Source organism: Populus alba, chromosome 11 (assembly GCF_005239225.2).
Source record: "Populus alba chromosome 11, ASM523922v2, whole genome shotgun sequence".
Classification (NCBI taxonomy): Eukaryota; Viridiplantae; Streptophyta; class Magnoliopsida; order Malpighiales; family Salicaceae; genus Populus; species Populus alba.
In genome coordinates, this window is record NC_133294.1 from 16,983,924 (window position 1) to 17,003,878 (window position 19,955).

Consider the following 19,955-nt stretch of genomic DNA (forward strand, 5'->3'; position numbering starts at 1 on the left):
AGCAATTTTTCAGACAGCACAGCTTCTGCGACAAGCGATTTCAGAAATTGTCAGATTTTCTAAAGAGGAATGCAGGTTGTTTTGGAGAAGGAATCTCTGTTTCGTTACTCAACATAAAAACAACTGCCAACATAGATGGTCTGTCCGCGGCATCTTCTTGCACTCACAGTAGACCGATTTGTATGCACTTCAAGGCTTCACACGGATCATAATTTTGATGATTTTTGGCAAGTCCTGAACTGATTATTCTGGGTTGTAAATGTTGACTCCTGTAATATGATTTTATGGTGAGAAGATTGCTGTAAAGAGACTATCAAACAATTCAAGACAAGGGATAGAAGAATTTACAAACGAAGTTAAGGTAATTGCAAAGCTTCAGCACCGAAATCTTGTGAAACTTGTAGGCTGTTGCATTCAGGGAGGAGAACAAATGCCAAACAAGAGCTTGGATTCATTTCTTTTCAGTAAGTTTCTTATCGACATTTGACAGTCTACATCAGTTTAATACAGTTCAAATGAAAAGGTGAAATGTTTTGTTACAGATGAAACAAGAAAGTTGTTCTTGGATTGGAGCAAAAGGTTTGACATTATTGCTGGTACCGCTCGTGGACTCGAGGTTGAGAATCATTCACAGGGACTTGAAATGCAGCAATATTCTAATAGAATACCATGCATGGATTTTCATCAAGAATGATAACATTAACTGGCAATCTTTCACATTTGTGATGTTTTGAAAATAGATTAGTAGGAAAAGGCAACCAAGCTAGCCCTTGAAGGCTTAGAAGTAAGTATAATTAAATGAGGGGTATTGTGGTAATTGAATAATAATTGATAAATATAAATAGAAAAAAAAGAAAAAGAAAGAGGGATCTGAAAATTGAAGGAGCAAACTGTGAGAGCAAAGGGAGGAGAAGAAGAAGAAGAGAAAAGAGGGGAAAATAAGGGAAAAGGAAGAGATTGGGAGGAAATAGTTTAAAGGTAATATTAGTTTTTTTAAATGTATAGTGTGTTAATTGAGCTTTTAATTTCTGTTTTTAATAAATGTTAGGGTTTTGAAGATTATGTTTTGGGTAAATTGATGAATTAATTTGAATGTCATAGGGTTGATTGTTGTGAGTAATTGATTATTTAATTGATTGTGGAAGATTATAAGTAAAGATAATGATTTTGAGTTATGATTTGTGAAGATGGTGAATTTTGAGTTAGAAATCTGGAAAACAGTAGGTTTTCTGTTGAATTTCTGGGTTTGAGGTTGAAGATGACAAAATTTTGGCTTGGCCCCTCAATTTGTACAAATTACAGTTTAGTCCCCAAACTTTGGAAATTACAAATTGGTCCCTGAAGCATATTCCGAGATTCTGAACAGAATAAGATATGAATTATGGGCAGAATTCCAGTAGATTTATGAATTTTAAACACTTTCAATTTGGTCCTCCAATTTGAAAAAAATTACAATTTGACCCTAAAATTTGAAAAAAATCCAGAAGGGTCCCTAAAGCATAATTAGAGATTCTGGACAGAAATGAGGATGAGTTATGGACATAATTACACTATAGTCATGAATTTATGATATTTTTAGTTTGGTCCTCCAATTAGATGAAAATTACAATTTGGTCCTAAAAATATGATAAATTCCAGATTGGTCCCTAGCTGTCATATTAGCCTTTTTATATTGGTTTGATGAATAAATGAGGGTTATTTAGTGAATTATTATCAGTTCTTATTATTTATTTTATTATGGATTAGATTTCGAGAAAACTATTAATTTTTGGGTTTTTAGGAAAATATCTAGTTTAGTCTAAAAACATATAGGGTTATGGAATATACCCTTAGATAAATGTATTTAATAGGTTGTATGTTCTTTTGAGTTATTTTTGAATATGTCTTCGTTGTATTCATATAATCCTGATATTATACCGGCGTGATGTCAGTAGGATTTCCTTTGGTATCAGCTTTGAGTTCTGTTTGTTTTCGAGTCAAGTGAGTGAATAATTTTTCATATATATGAGAAATATTATAAGTATTTGATTTGTTAATATGAATTGGATATGCTTCTTGATAATAGATATGTTGATTATTATCCTTGTTATGATAAAACATGATGAATTGTTGAGTTTGAATTCATGATATGAACCAGTATATATATTTTGAATTGACTTCTGAATTGATAGCTCCTCATTTGATTGATGTCAGGAGTTGAGTCTTGAGATATGAAAATGTCTGTTTGGTTATGATTATGAACCTATGATATGTCAGTCAGAATACCCATTCTAATATGGTAGTGTTAGTCTTTGTGCACGTGGTATCTGAACCCTCGTTGGCCGGGGGAGTCACCAACCTGTGTGGACTGATCATCCCATAGTACAGAGCCTCATGCTCATTGCATTTTGATTTTCTGACGAGCTTTACCTTATGATATTCTTGTTATGACATTTTTGATAAACCTTCTTATAAGAACCTAGAACCATGCTTATATATACATTTCTCATTGTTGTATTACCTTGTGTGTGTATATTGAACGTTATCTACTCACTAAGTTGTTGAACTCACCCTCTTATTATTTATCCTTTTCAGGCCTATAGCTTGATAGCAGGTCACTTTTGTTGGACTTTCCGAACCTGCTCTTTTGATTGAAATTTGTACCTTTTTCTTTATGTCTAGTTAGTGCTCTACAACTATAAAATTATATTAACTCTTGTATTAAGACAATCAAATTGTATTATAAAAAGTTAGTTTGTTGTTAATGCTGTGTTGAACTCTTATTGAGTTGTTTAAATGATAAGATTGTATGTAAATTTGAGTTTGTATAGATATGAAACTTTGAAGGGGAATCTTGCCTATGTGTTGGTCATGGATCTGAGAATCGGGTCGTGACAACATTTTTCTTGTGCAGTGGCTATATGTCACTTGAGTACGCAGTGTTTTGAATGTGACAATGACAGACATTGAAGGTCGTTAGTTAAAGATGTGCATCTACTTTTATGACTTTGTACTTTAGATTCTTCAAGTAATGGGCTCTGCAAGTTGCCACTAAATATTTGTAATAATGCTAGCTTTCACTCCCTTCACTTATTGAAGGACCCATTGAAATTCATTTGAAAGACACTCTATGTGTTCCTGAAATTAAAAACAAAAAATTAATTTATGTTCATCACTTTACTAAACAAAATAATGTCTGTCTTGAGTTTCATCCCTCTTATTTTTTTGTGAAGAATCGGATCACGGGGGCGACACTACTAAAAGGTGCATGTAAGGATGGTGTGTACCCTTTTCTGGAAACAATGACTATGGCTTCCAAACCTACTATTGCTTATGTTCATGAATGCACACCAACAGATGGATGGCACAAATGACTTGGTCATCCATCTTCCAAAATTGCTCAACATTTTATCCGCACTTTTTCCTTACCTGTCAGAAAAACAAAAGAAAATTCATCTCTTTGTGTCTCATGTTCTCACAATAAAGCCCACCGAGAAACATTTCAATCTCATGGTTTTGTTACTACAACACCCCTCGAATACATTTATACTGATGTTTGGGGTCCGGCTCATGACACTGGTATTGATTGTTCAAAATACTACATTATTTTTGTTGATCACTCTACTAAATATATTTGGCTTTATCCTATGTCCCATAAATCATGTGTTCACACTATCTTTTCTCAATTTCAAAATCTTGTGGAAAATAGTTTCAACACCAAAATCAAAAGTCTATATTTTGACAATGGAGATTAATACATTGCTCTTAAAAATTATTTATCTGTTCATGGCATTGGTCATTATACCACTACTCCCCACACTCCACAACAAAATGGAATATCTAAAAGATGACATCGACACCTTGTTGAAATAGGTCTCACTCTTCTCACCGATGCCCAATGCCTCCTTCCTACTAGCCTTATGCATTTCAAGCTGCAACATACTTGATCAATCGTATGCCTACCTCAACTCTGAATAATAAAACACCCTTCAAATTGCTTTTCCATCAAAATCCCAACTACATGAAACTAAAGCAGTTTGGGTGTCTCTGCTATCCCTTGACCAGACCTTACAATACACATAAACTTTAAACCAAAGTCGTGTCATGTGTTTTCATGGGTTACTCTTTAACCCAAAATGCTTATTTGTGTCTAAATCTTCTCAGTAGAAAAGTATATCACTCCAGACATGTGCTCTTTGATGAGACTGTCTTTCCCATGGCTCCAACTAATACTTGTTCTTTTGCAAAATCCCAACCTGCAACCAGTGCTCTCGGTTCTTCTCACCTGGTTTCCATAAGTCTGCCATTATTATATCCTGCATGACCAATCAATTGCTTCTGCACTGGGTATCGCTGCTCCTTCATCACCTTTGGTAGCTTCACCTCCAACATCAGTTCCCTCACATGTATGTTCTACTGCTCAAACTGAAACTTCCTCTGAAAATTTAATTGTTAGTCATGCTCCTATGGTACTTCCTACTGTTGAACCTCGTCCCCATCGTATGGTTACTCGATCTATGAACAACATCTATAAGCCTAAAAGCTTGTTCATGGTTACCAAACATCCATTACCTCCATTTGTGGAACCTATATTAGTGACTCAGGCCTTAACTGACCCTCAATGGCGTGCTGCAATGTCCTAAAAGCTTACAGCTCTTATGCACCATGATACATGGCATCTAGTACCACCTCCCATGGGCTGCAACATTATTGGATGCAAGTGGGTGTTTCGGGTTAAAAGGCTTGCTAACGGCTCAATTGATAGATTTGGAGCCAGACTAGTGACCAAAGGTTTCAATCAAAGACCCGGTTTGGATTATACTCAGACTTTTAGTCTTATAGTAAAACCAGTGACTATTCACACTATTTTATCAGTTGTTGTGATGCATGGATGGCCTCTCCATCAGTTAGACATAAACAATGCATTTCTCCATGGCACTCTCACAGAAGAAGTATACATGTCGCAGCCTCTTGGATTTCAGGACCAATCTTCACCAGATTCTGTTTATTGTCTTAAGAAGGCAATCAATGGCCTTAAACAAGCACCACGTGCTTGGTATACTGCACTTAAACAAGCTATTCTGGAATTTGGTTTTATCAATACCAAGTCTGATTCTTCATTATTTGTCTATAATATTGCGTCCACTACGGCTTACTTTCTGGTGTATGTTGACGATTTAATTATCACCAGCAACAACTCTCATTTTGCTGCAAGTGTTATACAACAGCTTGGTAGGAAGTTCTCTCTTAAAGACTTGGGACCCTTGCATTTCTTCCTTGGCATTGAAGTTATTCCCACACAGAATGGGCTGTTCCTCACTCGGCATAAATACATTAGGGATCTTCTTGCCATAACTTGCATGGATGGAGCAAAAGATGTCACCACTCCACTGTCAACTTCAGTCTCTCTGAAATTAAATGATGGCTCAGATGCTGTCAATCTTACTGAATATCGCAAGGTAATTGGAGCATTGCAATATCTTTCACTCACTCAATCCGACATCAGCTTTGCAGTCAAAAAATTATCACAGCTCATGCACTACCCTTCTATAATTCACTAGACTGTCACCAAGCGGTTGTTGTGTTATCTGAAGAATACAATTTTCCATGGCATCTCAATTCAGAAAAATGTTAATCCTTTGTTTACATGTTACTCAGATGTGGATTGGGCTGGCAATTTGGATAATCGCAGCTCTACTTCAGCTTATCTCATTATGCTCGGTTCAAATCTCCTCTCTTGGAGTTCCAGAAAACAGCGTGCAATTGCACGATCATCTACAAAGGCTGAATATCATGCGCTTGCCACCGCCGCTTTTGAGTCTATGTGGATTCTATCACTCTTTACTGAAATAAAGTTTTCTCTTCCTCAGCCTCCACTGCTCTTATGTTACAATCTTGGTGCAACTAATCTCAGCTTCAATCCTGTTCAGCACTCACGCATGAAACACATCCAAATTGACTTAAACTTTGTTCGGGACCTTGTTCAGAAAAACTCTCTTACTGTTCGCCATGTTCACTGATGGGAGAGCATAGATTTTCTCAAGCACAAGATCGGTCTCATTGATGGGAGACCGTTCTTGCAGGGCGTATCAAGGAAAACCACATTGCCACCTCATGTAAGCTATTATTGCAGGATTCATGACAACATCAAGGAAGATTACACTGCCAACTCACGTGAATTATTATTGCATGATCAACTCATGCAACGACAGGATTCATGATAGTATAAATCAATAATCACTATAAGCTACAATCAAGGATTAGTCAATGTAAAGCTAGGATCAGTTTCTTGTATTCTTACTATTACTATAGCTAGAATCAGGGATTTGGTTTCTATCCTTTCATTTATAAACCTTCCATACTTAGCACTCTGTATCTTGTATATATATTACATTATGCAGTTTGAATGAATTAAGCAAAATTCAAAACTTTTATCTTCTCCTTTAAACAGATCATAGCATGATTTAATGCTAGAAGTTTGCAGTTCTGTTTTTCTTAGTTTGAATATATGTGTAACGATTGCAATGAATGTATGCAATCAGTTTATTCATTCAATCTGAAATAAATTCAAATACAAACTTTGCTGTCTCTTCTCTTCTTCCTATCTTCATCTCTTAACGTAAACATTTTTTTTTTAAACACTTTCAGAACTTCATATTAGCAATTATTCAGACAGTACAGCTTCAGCGACAGGCAATTTCAGTAATTGTCACCTCATTTAGAGAACACTGTCCCTCTTCTACATCTAATGCTATATCAGGATTATTGTCAGATTTTCTAAAGAGGAATGCAGGTTGTTTTGGAGAAGGAATCTCTGTTTCGTTACTCAACATAAAAACAACTGCCAACATGGATGGTCTGTCTGTGGCATCTTCTTGCACGCACAGTAGACCAATTTGTATGCATTTCGAGGCTTCACGTGGACGATATAACTCGTTCAGTGATGGATCCACTATCTCCAATGCTTTGTCTTGGTTCCATAATTCCCACACCTGTGTTGTTCATATAAATCATTAACATACAAGAAATAAGAGCAGACAACATCTAAAATTGTGAACATTAAAATTCAGCCAAGTGCACAATAGGCTATCTTATAACTCACATATCCAATCAAGGTCAAAGGAGTTTCCAAACACAACATATTCTGTTGAGAAAATCTATTGTTCTTCTTGCCACTCACAATCTCTAGCAACATGACCCCGAAACTGAAAACATCTGATTTTGCGGAAAAGTTTCCAAACACAACATATTCTGGTGACATATAGCCACTGCATCAGAAAAACAAGAATTTGAAGTTCTAGTATTCCTGGTAATCAATGATAGTACTTTGTCACTCGGTCTTTGTTTTAGGCAAAGGTACTTACTATGTTCCTACAACTCTCCTTGTCCTATCTTCAGTTTGGTTGCCTTCAAATATTTTTGCTATTCCAAAATCTGATATTTTTGGGTTCATCTCTGCATCCAATAGAATGTTGCTGCATTTTAAATCCCTATGAATGATTCTCAACCTGGAGTCTTGGTGAAGATATAAGATCCCACGAGCTATTCCAACAATAATATCAAAGCGTTTTCGCCAATCCAATAACAATCTTCTGCTTTCATCTGTTGAAACAATTATTTTTCAGACAGGTATAATTTGACAACTAGTGTAAATCAGGGCAATAAAAACATAAAGAGACTTACGGAAAAGAAACGAGTCCAAGCTTTTGTTTGGCAAGTATTCATAGATTAACATTTGTTCTCCATCCTGATTGCAGTAACCTAGAAGTTTCACTAGATTCCTGTGTTGAAGCTTTGCAATTACCATAACTTCATTTTTAAATTCTTCTGTTCCTTGTCCTGAACTTCTAGATAACCTTTTTATTGCAACCTCCAGTCCATTAGCTAGCAGACCCTAAAATCATGTTACAAAATAATGGTAAAAAAATACCTTTAAGGTGACTCACATGTCAATAACAATCAAGGTTTAAAGTCCATTGGACGGCCAAACACATCCATGATAAATGGAGATGCAAATATTAAGTACTTCTATATAGAGTGTTCCTAATCTAACCAAAAAATTGGTTATGAAAAGTTTGTGTTTTCCATCCACACAATGACCCTTAAGTTTCACATGGATTAGAAGACTATATTCTTAACAACACAAAGAGTTCTAACAATTATTTCAACACTTAATAAATCATTATAGAAGGCATGTATCCTATTAATTAATTTTCTGTCACGTTTATATGCATGCCATATTGAAGTTATCCTAGATGTGTTATTAGAGCAGAGTTTTCTCCATTCATGGCTTGTGAAAATGAGTTTGGATCATTTTTAAGTTCGATATCAAAGTCAAACTCTTGAAAATATAGAACATAATCATTAAAAATTGTTGGTCTCCTTGTTCTTAAAGAACTTATTAAATAAGTTTTATTGTGTCGGTTTACTTTATCAAAAACTAGTTGCTCTTAAAACTTGAACTAGGTGCCCTTGAATTGATTGGTGTTCAAAATTATCTAAATAATGTTTTTGAAGAATAACCAATTTTCATTTATCTTTATGCAAATATTGTGTTTCCTCAACTTTTATCCTTTTAGCAAAATCACTCTTATTGAAATTGAGATCCTTAAAAAATTTAACATTTTTTGCCTTAACTATTCATGTATTATGAGAAGAAAAATAAAATATATATCCTTTAGAGTTCACTATATAACCAATAAAATCTCCACTAGTTGTTCTTGGATCTAATCTCTACGGTTGAGGATTATTAATCCTTACCTCAATAAGACAACCATATATATTTGTATGATTTAAATTGAGCTTCCATACATTTCATAATTTAAAAGGTGTCTTAGACACAATTTTAGGATGAAACCCTATTTTAAAATATATGCAATAGTCTTTAATTCTAACACCATAAAGAGAATGGTAAATTAAAAGTACTAATTATGTTCCTTACCATGTCTATAATTATCTTTAATTTTAACACCATAAAGATAATAGATGTGGTGTGTTAGACAATGTATATTGTGTAATAATGCCCTCTCTTTTAAGGCACTTTGCAATTGAATTTGACATTTATCATTTTTCGTGTATCTACCATAATACTCTCTATCTTTATCTGACCTTCCGAACTCTATGATATATGTTTTTCTGTACCTCAACGTCATAGGTTTTAAAAGCATCTAGTGCTTGAGCTTTATTAAATAAAAGACAAAGATGCATAAATCTATTAGAATGATCATCAATGAATGAGGTGAAATATCTTTGATCATTTAGGCATAGAGTATTAAATAGTCCACAAATGTCAATACATATGATTTAAAATTTTTTTGAGCTTCTCATGGTACCTTTAATGATCTTGTTAGTTTGTTATCTCTTTATGTAATCTACACAAGTATCAAAATCAGTAAAATCAAGAGTGCTTGAAACTTTATCATTCATTATTTTTTTATTCTTTCAATGAAGATGTGACCAAATCTTCTATGCTAAAACATAGAGGAATTCTCATCTATTTTGCTCTTTTTAACTATAGAATCAACATAAATAGTTAAGCTAAAAAAGAGTCTAGACTAATTTTATATAAATCATTAATTAATGTTCCACAACTAGTAGAAACTTTAGTTTTTAAAACACTAAAAACATTTTCATCTAACAAAAATCCATAACAAACATCACAAAATCTAGAAACTAAAATCCGATTTTTAGAAAATGGTAAAACATAGAAGAAATTTTCCAAATCCAAAATAAGTTTAGATTTTAAAATTAATCTAAAAGTCTCCATAACTTCAACTTCAAAGCACATATGATTTCTTTAATAGATGTCTTCATTTTTCTTCAGCTTTTTTAGTGTAATATTTTGAAAAAAAGAAAGGTTTTAATAAAAAATGGCAACAATGCCCTTGAATGAGCATATATTTTGTATAAATGAACGAAAGAGATTTTCATAAATGCACAGAACTTGTTAAATATAATAAGAAGAGTAAGACAAAAAAAGAAAGATATTTAAGTGTTTGACTTTATTTTCTTTTAGCTAATTGTCTAGACATTTTATTATTATTATTATTATTCTTAGATATTACATTGATGTTTTGTGCACATAGGTATTATTTTCTATATTTATTGGGATATATAAAGTTGGACCACCACATGACTTATTAAAAATTCATTCATATAGTTTATTTGCTTATTAAGTATTTTTTTTATGAATGCAATATATTATAATACATGGAAGGAAATATTTGATTATATTGGCTAAGTGGGAGAATGATTGAAAAATATTCTTAAATTGACTAAAATATCATATAGATTTTAAATTAAGTGACAATTAAGGCATAGAACTCATTGAACTCACTTTAGTAGTAGGTCAAGCACATCGATGATAAATGGAGGAGTAAGACTTTAGGTTATTGAACTCTAGTAGGAGGACAAGCATATCCATTATAGGTGGAGGAGTAAAAATTTAGGTTATCTGTAATCTAGCCAAAAAAATGTTATGAAAAGTCGTGTGTCCGAGAAGATTTTTTTAATATTGACACCACAAAGATTTCTAGATAATTATCTCAATATTTAATCAATCATTACACCAGAGGTATGTATCCTATTAATTTTGTACCATGTTTATATGCCTGGCATATTAAAGTTATCTTACATATTAAGCATCTAAACTACAATTAAGCAAATTGCAGAAAAAAAAATCTGTATTATTGAGAACACATTTAATTTTTAGCTAGAAAATGAATTGAGAAACTCTACCTTATAAACCGAGCCAAAACCACCTTGCCCGAGTTCGTTAGCTGGAGAGAAATTGTTTGTGGCCGCCATTATGGTGCTGAGCTTGAAACATGCCGATTCAGTAGAATTGCTGTTTACCGGCGGCTCAGTACCTGGTTGTTTAGCTATTCATGAATAAAAAAATGAACTTCTCCTCATAACCACAGCAGAATAAATACATGACTAGGGAAGTCATATCCAAATAGAGATTAGAGAGTCCTGTCTTACCTTCTTTTGCCCTCTTCTTGAGCCGCAAATAAGAAGATAGGCTAATAAGAAACAACAATAATGCAATTGATGGTGCTAAAATGGCCAGCATCGTTTTTTCCCGAGAACCATTGAGCTTCCTTTTATTACCAGCTGCATGAGAATGAAAACAATAACGATTAACTCCAGAGGAAAACCAGTCCCTTCTCCTATGGAAACATGGCTGGACATATGGCAAAGGCTGTCCCCTTCGGCACCTAATGAGTATCAATATCGTTTCTTTCATGTCGTACATAGCTTATTAACTACATCCTAGAGCACTGGCAAACATTGAAAAGTTGTTATAAATCAAAATATTTGTAATCACAATCCTATGAAATTGTTACGGAGAAGAAAAAGGGTACCTAATTCATATGCATCAACACGAACATACAGATCATGACTTTCACTCCTCCTATCATATCTAATGTCTACTAATTCCTTGTACCAATTCAAACAACCATCCCCTTTTCCGGGAATCACAATGACTGCGTATGCAGAGCATGAACAATTCCTCTTGCATTCCACTTCACAGTCTGCACGACTCTTGCTCATGTCCACCCAAGCTGTAGCTGAAGTGTCCGGAAGAAGTACATTTTCCACCTTCACAAACCCTTCTCCATGATCGCACACCGAAGATGTAAGTAGCCGCTTCCTGACACAACCACCGGACCAATCTCTCATAGACCATTCTATTGGGTGCTTGGGCTCGAACCCAGGTAAACAGGCACATCCAAATGTATTATAAGTGGCAAGCTCACACGTACTGTAAGCACCACAGTATCCATAATACTCGCACTGTAACTGAGGGGACTTCCAGTATTCCTTCCACTGACCATCACTTTCTCGCCATGTTAACATCTTTAGATGTCCTGAATGATCCACTATTAGTCTTACCAGATAATAACCATCAGGAACTGTTAATTCGCAGTATATTTCGTCTGGATCATTTACAAAAACCATTTTGTATGAGCCCGCCGTCTGACTTCTCCATGGCCAAGGGGGAGATCTACTAATTAGCTTTGTACCATTATAGAAAAAATATTGTGGCGAGCCATTTGGGTTGATCCTAACTGAAAAGTCTCCAATTCCAGGGTCATCAGCTGATCTCCACGATGTTAGGAACCGATCAGTTCCTACTTTTCGATCCAGCCCCAGTTTCATTCCAGGTAGCCCTATGTTAGTAGGATAATCGAAGCTTTGCCATACAATCTTTCTGCTTCTTTTCCTGACCAATATCAAATTTCCTGAATCCGAGAGTTGAGCTTCACAAGTATCATTTTCTTCCACTGAAACATTTGTAGACCAAACTGGAAGCTTTTGGTCATCGTTACTATAGAGAACGAGGTTTCCATATTGGTCTATCAAGAGAAATCCTGAGGAACCAATGATTGGATCGTTCCTGTTTGCAACCCACACCACAGTTTGTTCTGGTATTTTATGGTACCAAATTCCAAGATATCTATTGGTTGAACTGCCAGGACTGAAAAATCCTAGTGCGAAAATATCTCCTTTGGAGATAAGAAGGTCACCTTCTTTAATGGTTTGGTTGGTCTTTAAGGATTCTTGGGATGTACAAGATGAGACTTGGAGCAATATAAGAGAAAAAAGCAGGAACAGTTTTTCAGCTTCCATGATAAAAAAAAATTGGACCTTGGCTTCCATGGCAAACTGTTTGCTTGCAAACATAAAATTTTTTAATGATAAAAAAAAAAAATTTCTTTCTTAATGTTTATTTGTTGAAAATAAAAACAATTTTTCCACTAAAAAATACCTTAAAAAGTTTAAAACTACTTTTCAAACAAAATCAATACCATAATAATTATTTTAATATTTTATATTCATGATAATCAAATTATAAATATTTATTTTATTTTTTAAAATTAAAAATATTCATGAAAAAAATATTATTAACTAAAAAAACTATAAATTAAAATATGTTTTCCAACCTGAATGCAACAGCCTAGAAGCTTCATGAGTTCCTGTGGTGAAGCTTTGCAATTACTGTGACTTTAGTTTTAAATTCTTCTAGTCCTTGTCCTGAATTTCTTGATAACCTTTCAATGGCTGAGAATGGTGGAGACAAAGTCCCACGACCCAATCCGCATGGATTGACCCAAACTAAAAGATGATGTAAGCATGATATCATCATTCCACGACATATGTCTAGTTAGTGTCCAATCAGCTTGACACGTTACCAAGTAGTACCAATTAATATTTGAAGGATGATTTAAAGATGTACATTGCTATGGGAGAATTAATTTGGGAAGTCAACCTTATCAAAATGAATTTGGCATGGCTTGATGCCTTGAAGAAAGACATTGTAATCCCCCGGTAGAAAACTTTACCATGATTAATTGATTAATAAAAATATTGGAAAATTATAAAATCTCGATCAAATTTTATAATGTTAATAAAAATATTAATAATTTAAACTAGTAATTAAATGGATTAGTTAAAAAATAAAATGAAACAGGATCGAATCATTAGAAAAGAAATTTTAAAAAGAGATTTTTTCACATTGTGTTTCAAAAATGGATTAAGAAAAGGCATCCGGTTAATCCAAAAAGTACCCAAACTTCACACAATGATGTTTTGGTGAATATGGATAAGTTTGCTACATAAATAGCAAAATTATGCAGAAAATCCTCATTATGGCCAAATGAAAGAGGAGAAGAAGAGAGAGAGAGAGAGAGTTTAGAAGGAAGGAAGAAAGAAAATACCTTGATGGCAGAAACTCAAATGACCATATCTTGGTATTCCATTGTTGGATTGAGCTGGTTTTAGGATACTTTAAATATGCTTCTCAACACCCTCTAAACTCTTACCATTAGGATCTAAAAGATAAATTTCTGAATAGGAGATATAGCCCTTAAAATGTTTTTTTAAAAAAACCTATTTGTAGGTCAATCATGGTCTTCAACTGTTTTTCCTTTGTAAACTTGCATTCCTCTTAACAAGTTGAAGAAATACATGTTGGATATGGCAATAAATATCTTGTCTTCAATTATCTCAATTAGTGTTATAGATCCTTTTAAAAACTATTGGAATTTCTCAGAAGAGTTTCTTAGAGTCTCCAACTATGCACAAAGAGCTCTAGGATTCTTCCCTAACAACAAAGGGCTCAACTCTCAAAGCATCTTAGGATGCCTTCATCTCAAATATTCTCGGCTTCAGGGTACCTATTTTATTATAAGTCAAATAAAGCTATTTTTCAGTTGAGCTCAGATGAAGAACTTGACCTCTTATGTCATTCTTTAACATGGCATAGGCTATCATAAGGTCCCTTAGTTTAGCCTCTACAATAGCCTTCTCATCCATTAGTCTTTGAAGGGTAGTCTTGTCTGCCATGTGTTTAGCAATGACCTCCCTTACATGGCTTTTCTTAACCATCTAGCACCTCTTAGAATGTGCATATCAAGAAAGTCTATCAAGGACAAACAATTGTTAGGAACAATAATTATGAACTAAAATAATAAGATCAAATAAGATATTTTCTTACATTAAAGATTAATTTGTCTAGTAAAGGTCAAGTGGTAATTGTAGCTTTCATCAAACATCATCAGGATGTCTAAAGGGATGGTCAGAACCCTCTCTAGGTATATCGACACCTCTATGCCATTCTCTCTGAGGCCAGACTTCCTAACTAGAATAATCTCTATGGACTACCTTTCCTCCTTGATCAAAGTTGGGAAAGAGTAGCAGGCTTGACCAAGGACAAGGCTGGCAAAAACATTCTCTAACCCAAGCTATCCAGCTCTCAGAAAAGAATTATAAATACAAGTCCCTGTAGCTGAAGAGGTTTCTGCAGCTGAAATTGGGGTGGCTGATCATTAGTGGTACCTCAAAGAGTGGAGAAGATAAAATGGCTCTCACGAAAAGGAATTGTGACCGTTCTTGTTCCAACTGTGGGTTCAACATGGCTGCTCGTTAGCATTTTTGTGGCTCAAAAACAGGGGAGAAAAAGGTAAGACAAAGCAAGCATCATAACATAATGTAGATCGAGTAAATATCCATAAAAGAATAGCTGACGAACACCACCCATATAGCATTACATATGATGATGCTGTTAGATCGAGTGGAGAAAAGCTTGATCTGCGGACTGTCTTGAGGAAAGGCGTTCACAAATGTTTTCCCATCATGGAAATTGCTACTAATTAAGATACTTGGATGGAAAACGAGCCTTGAAAACAACAAATCTTAGCCCTCCAAACTACCATCATAAATATTATATAAATAAAATTCTAAAAGAAAAGGACTAATTATATGAAAGCTAGTACAGTTCTAGCTCCTGCATCAAAAGGAATGCAGGTTGTTTAGGAGAAGGAATTGTTGTTTCACTACTTGACATAAGAACAAGAGACCGACTTGTATGCATTTCAAGGCTTTTAGGGGAAAATATAACTCCTCCAGTGATGTATCAACTATCTCCAATGCATCGTCAGAAATCATTGTTATTTAACTTTTCATTGCATTGGATTGTTCGTGCCACTACCAGAAAATCAGCGAAAACCATCGGAATTACCGACATAATTTTTTTTTCGGTAATTTTTTTTGACGGATATAATTCTATCTCTAATTTTTTCTACATATACCGAAAGACCTTCTGCGTCGGTAATTATTATCGACGGCATAGAATCCATTGGCAATGTAGTCGGTATATATCGACGGACATATTCCATCGGTATATACCGACCGTATTTCCGATAGAATATATAGATTTTTGAAAAGTTGCAATGATGTGATGACATGGATTTTTTTCAGACGATTTTACCGATGGAATGACCGAGGTATTCAAACCGGGATCTTCGTACAGTGACGTGGCACAATAACCGGTGGACTTACCGATCCTGTATCCATTGGTCTAACGAACTTTAGAGTTTGAATGCTCAGAATTGATTGCGAGCATCTAACGGTCAAAGCACTACTAGTCGTTCGCAAGTTCTCAGTTGTAGTGTTAGAGAATTCGTATACTCTGTTTCTATTGGGCCCATTGAACAATCATGCCTCCAACCACATTTGTATTGATATCCGGAATGATCGAATGATCATCCCCATAATATATATCCTAAAAAGAAAAAATAAATTCATCAAATTCAAAAAAATAATAACTTAAGAAAATAACAATAAATATGTGAAAAATGAACAAAAACATGAGGGAAAAAAAACTTTGCAAGCTGCTAAAAAATCAACCAAAAAGGCAACGCTGCATGTATCCAAGTATTATAGAATATGATTCTAATATAGGATGCTGTAATCATTATAGTTACTTATGTATCTATCAGAATAAGATTCTAATATAGGATGTTGTAATCATTACAGTTACTGTAGTGTTCTGCTGCCCTATATAAATAGGTTGGCTAAGACACAACCCAACACATTCCATTATTCTCAACTTGGTATCAGAGCCACAAAACCCTAAAATAAATTAACCTACTTTTCTCACAGCCTCCCTTCTTCAATGGAACAACCACCACATACATCTTCAAATTTTGCAGCACCAACAGTCCAGCTTTCTTCTTCTCCGACAGTGCAACCCTCTTTTCTTGCAGCGCCTCCTCTGCTGCGTCACCTCCTGGATTCTCCTCTGCCATGGCTGGTGAACGCCTCTTCTTGCAGCCCACGTCTACTGCCTCTGCTGCCTCTACTGGCGCAAGCATTATCTCCCTTTCTCACACTCATCAAGTCATCTCCCTCAAATTAACAAACACCAATTATTTATATTAGCGTATGCAAATGTTGCTTATCTTCTAGGCAAGGAGTTTTTGGTTTTGTTGATGGCTCCAACACATGTCCATCAACACATGTTCTTGCCCATGATGGTATCTCTCTTCAGGTAAATCCGCTTTTTCAAACTTGGAAACAACAGGACCAACTCATTCTAAGTGCTCTTCTTTCCTCCCTATCTATGGAAGTTTTGCATCTTGTTGTTGGCTGTCAAAGTTCTTGTTCAGCTTGGGGCACTCTTGAGCGAGCTCTCGCTTCCACTTCCAACTCTCGTATTATGCAACTTCACGGCTCTCTTCAGGATCTTTAACAGGGTGATGAATCAGTAACTCAATTTATGCAAAAAGCGAAGGCCTTATTTGATGAATTGGTCGCTGCTGGTCGGCCAGTTTCGCTTGAAGATTTCAATTTATATGTGTTTCGTGGTCTTCGAGGAGAGTTTAAAGACTTAGTTACCAGTCTTATTACCAATGCTGAACCTTTATCATATGCAGATCTTCACAGCCATCTCCTCACACATGAATTTCTTCACAAATCTTCTGCTGCTATACATGCTCCTCTACTGCCCACACCCAGCATTCCATCTTCTGCTCTTGTTGCGCAGCGCCAGACTTTTGGCAATTCTGGCCGTATCAGGGGCTGCTTCAACGGTGGCTGGCGTCCCAACCAGTCCAACAACAGAGGCAACCAATTTGCTGGCTCCAGACCTGATCATCGCAGCTTCCAAAACTCCTCCTTCAGTGACAATAGGCAGGGCTCTTGGCAGTGCAATAGGGGGCAGAATCCACACTGCCAACTGTGTCAGAATTTTGGCCATACAGCTCCCCATTGCCCTCTCCTTAACTGGTTCTGTTGATTGGGTTTTCAGATACCCGGTTGCCAATCAACACATCACACTTGATCTTGCCAACCTTGACCACTTCAGAACCGTATCTTGATGATAATTTGCATGCTGGTGATGGTAAGGGCCTTCCTATATCTCATCTTGGTCATACAAAAAATATATAAACGCACATCGTTTCTTTCACCTTATCTAGATGTTTTTCATGTTTCCTGCAATCACAAAACCTTTGCTCTCCTGTTCAGAAAATTTTTGTCTTGATAAATAATGTTTATTTTGAATTTTCACCCTCGTGTGTTTTATGATCAAGGATTTCAACACCCATGAAAGTCCCTTCTCTTCAAGGTCAGAGTTAAAAGAATGGTCTCTATGCCCTAACCAAGTCTTCCGTCACGTCAGTTCCTCAAGCCTATTGGTCTCCCTGCACTTCTGCCTCTACCGATTTTAATGGCAATCGTTGACGAGCTCATCCTACTTCACCGTATTTTTCAATTGTTAATCTTGAAAAATAAGATCATTTGTAACAACAAACGTCTTAATTTTCAATGTCCCAAAGTTGTCCCTTTAGGAAAATCATCGGCGTTTGTCTTTAGGACCCTACGGGTCAACAAAAACTTCTGCTCCATCTTTGAATTAATTTTTAGGTGATGCTATGGGGTTCCTGCTCCTCTTTTTTCTTTCAGATGGCTATTCGTTATTTTGTTATCTTTGTTGATGCTTATACTAAATATGTATGGTATTATCCTCTTCGCTTGCCAAGTCTGATGTTTACTCTGTTTTTTCATCAATTTCAGACTCTTGTTGAATGTCAATTTTCATTAAAATAAAATCTGTTCAAACTGATTGGGCCGCAGTGAATACCCGAAAACTATCCATATTTTTTTCAGACCATTGGTAATTCATCATCATCTGATTTGTCCCCACATTCATGAACAAAATGGAATAGTTAGAGCGTCGTCATAAGGCATATTGTGGAAACAGGTCCTTACTCTTTTAGGGCAATGTAAAACACCTTTTCGATTTTTGGAATTATGCTTTTGAAAACCTCTGTTTTATCTTATAAATCGCATGCCTATTCCTACTTTCTTGCCCATCGCTCTCCGTTTGATTGTTTTATTTCAACGGTCTCACTGATTATCATTTTTTTGCATACCTTTGGGTGTTCTCTGTTTTTCCTTTTTGCGTCCATATAATAATCATAAATTGGATTTTTGTTCCTCTCCATGTGTGTTTTTTGGATATAGTTCCTCACATCTTGGTTTTCGATGTCTTGACATTGCATCTCACCGTATTTATATTTCCCATCATGTCCGCTTCCATGAACATGTGTTTCCATTTGATAATTCTAAACAGATTGCAAAGGTCTCCACCACAACCCCCACCCCACCTGCTACTGTCACCCTCCTAAATTTGCTAAACCACCCACCGCCACCCACTTTCACTAGCCACCCAAACAGCCCACAACACTCCGCTTTGCCACTCCAAACAGCCATCCAACCACAGCCTCCACCCATCCCTTGGCCATCATCCCATGCTTGTTTATCTAACCCTTATGATGCAGGTTCAAATCATCAATTGGTCTCCTCTCTTCATGGTCTTAGGGCACTTTCTAGTCCCTCCTCTGCTTCGCCCTCTATGGCCAGCACTCTTGCAGCTTCAGTCTCTACTTCCAGCCCCTCCTCTACTGACAGTCCTGTGCTTGAGGCTGCTTCTTTATCATCCTCTCCCATTGGTCCTGCAACTTATGGTTGATTTTGTCTTCTTATCAGCTGCCACAAAGTCTCCTCGCTAAACCGTCTTCCCCTGCATCTCCACCAGCACATAGCAGACATCCTATGACTCTTAGACCGCGGTAGCCAAAGACAGCTAATCTGGTTGCTTCCGCTGCTGCTACTTCTACCTCCACACGGGTACTGTATTCTCCCTCTTTTGAGCCTTTTGCATTCTCTGATGCTGACCGGTATGCAGTTTGGTATAATGCTATGTGTGATGAGATCGCCGCTTTACGCGAAAATCACACTTAGTCTTTGGTTCCATTTCATCCTTCGATGAACGTTGTTGGCAGTAGATGGGTATATCGGATCAAATGTCGTGTTGATGGTAGTATTGAGCGCTATAAAGCGTGTCTTGTTGCTAGAGGTTTTACCCAGCAAGAAGGTATTGATTATTTTGAAACCTTCAGTCCAGTTATTAAGCAGGCCACTGTCCGATTGGTTTTCTCTATCGTGGTTTCATGAAATTGGAAGATTCATCAGCTTGATATTCATAATGCCTTCTTCAATGGTGTTTCTTGCTGAAGAGGTTCTACATGAAAACAACCTCCAGGTTTTGTTGACTCTTCTCTTCCATCTTATGTGTGCAGATTGCACAAATCATTGTATGGTTTTAAATAGGCACCGAGAGCATG

General features: G+C 35.9%; 1 protein-coding gene across 1 annotated transcript; it reads right to left on the reverse strand.

Moving 5' to 3' along the window:
• Nucleotides 1–6,571: 6,571 nt before the first annotated feature.
• LOC118031512 (G-type lectin S-receptor-like serine/threonine-protein kinase At1g11410) lies at nt 6,572–12,675 on the reverse strand. The gene is made up of 7 exons (XM_035035943.2): nt 11,346–12,675; nt 10,963–11,094; nt 10,717–10,847; nt 7,663–7,873; nt 7,344–7,581; nt 7,082–7,247; nt 6,572–6,971 (listed from the first exon to the last, which is right to left on the reverse strand). Exons 1-7 carry the CDS (start codon nt 12,667–12,669, stop codon nt 6,663–6,665), a joined length of 2,511 nt encoding a protein of 836 aa, XP_034891834.2. The 5' UTR covers nt 12,670–12,675; the 3' UTR covers nt 6,572–6,662.
• Nucleotides 12,676–19,955: the final 7,280 nt, after the last annotated feature.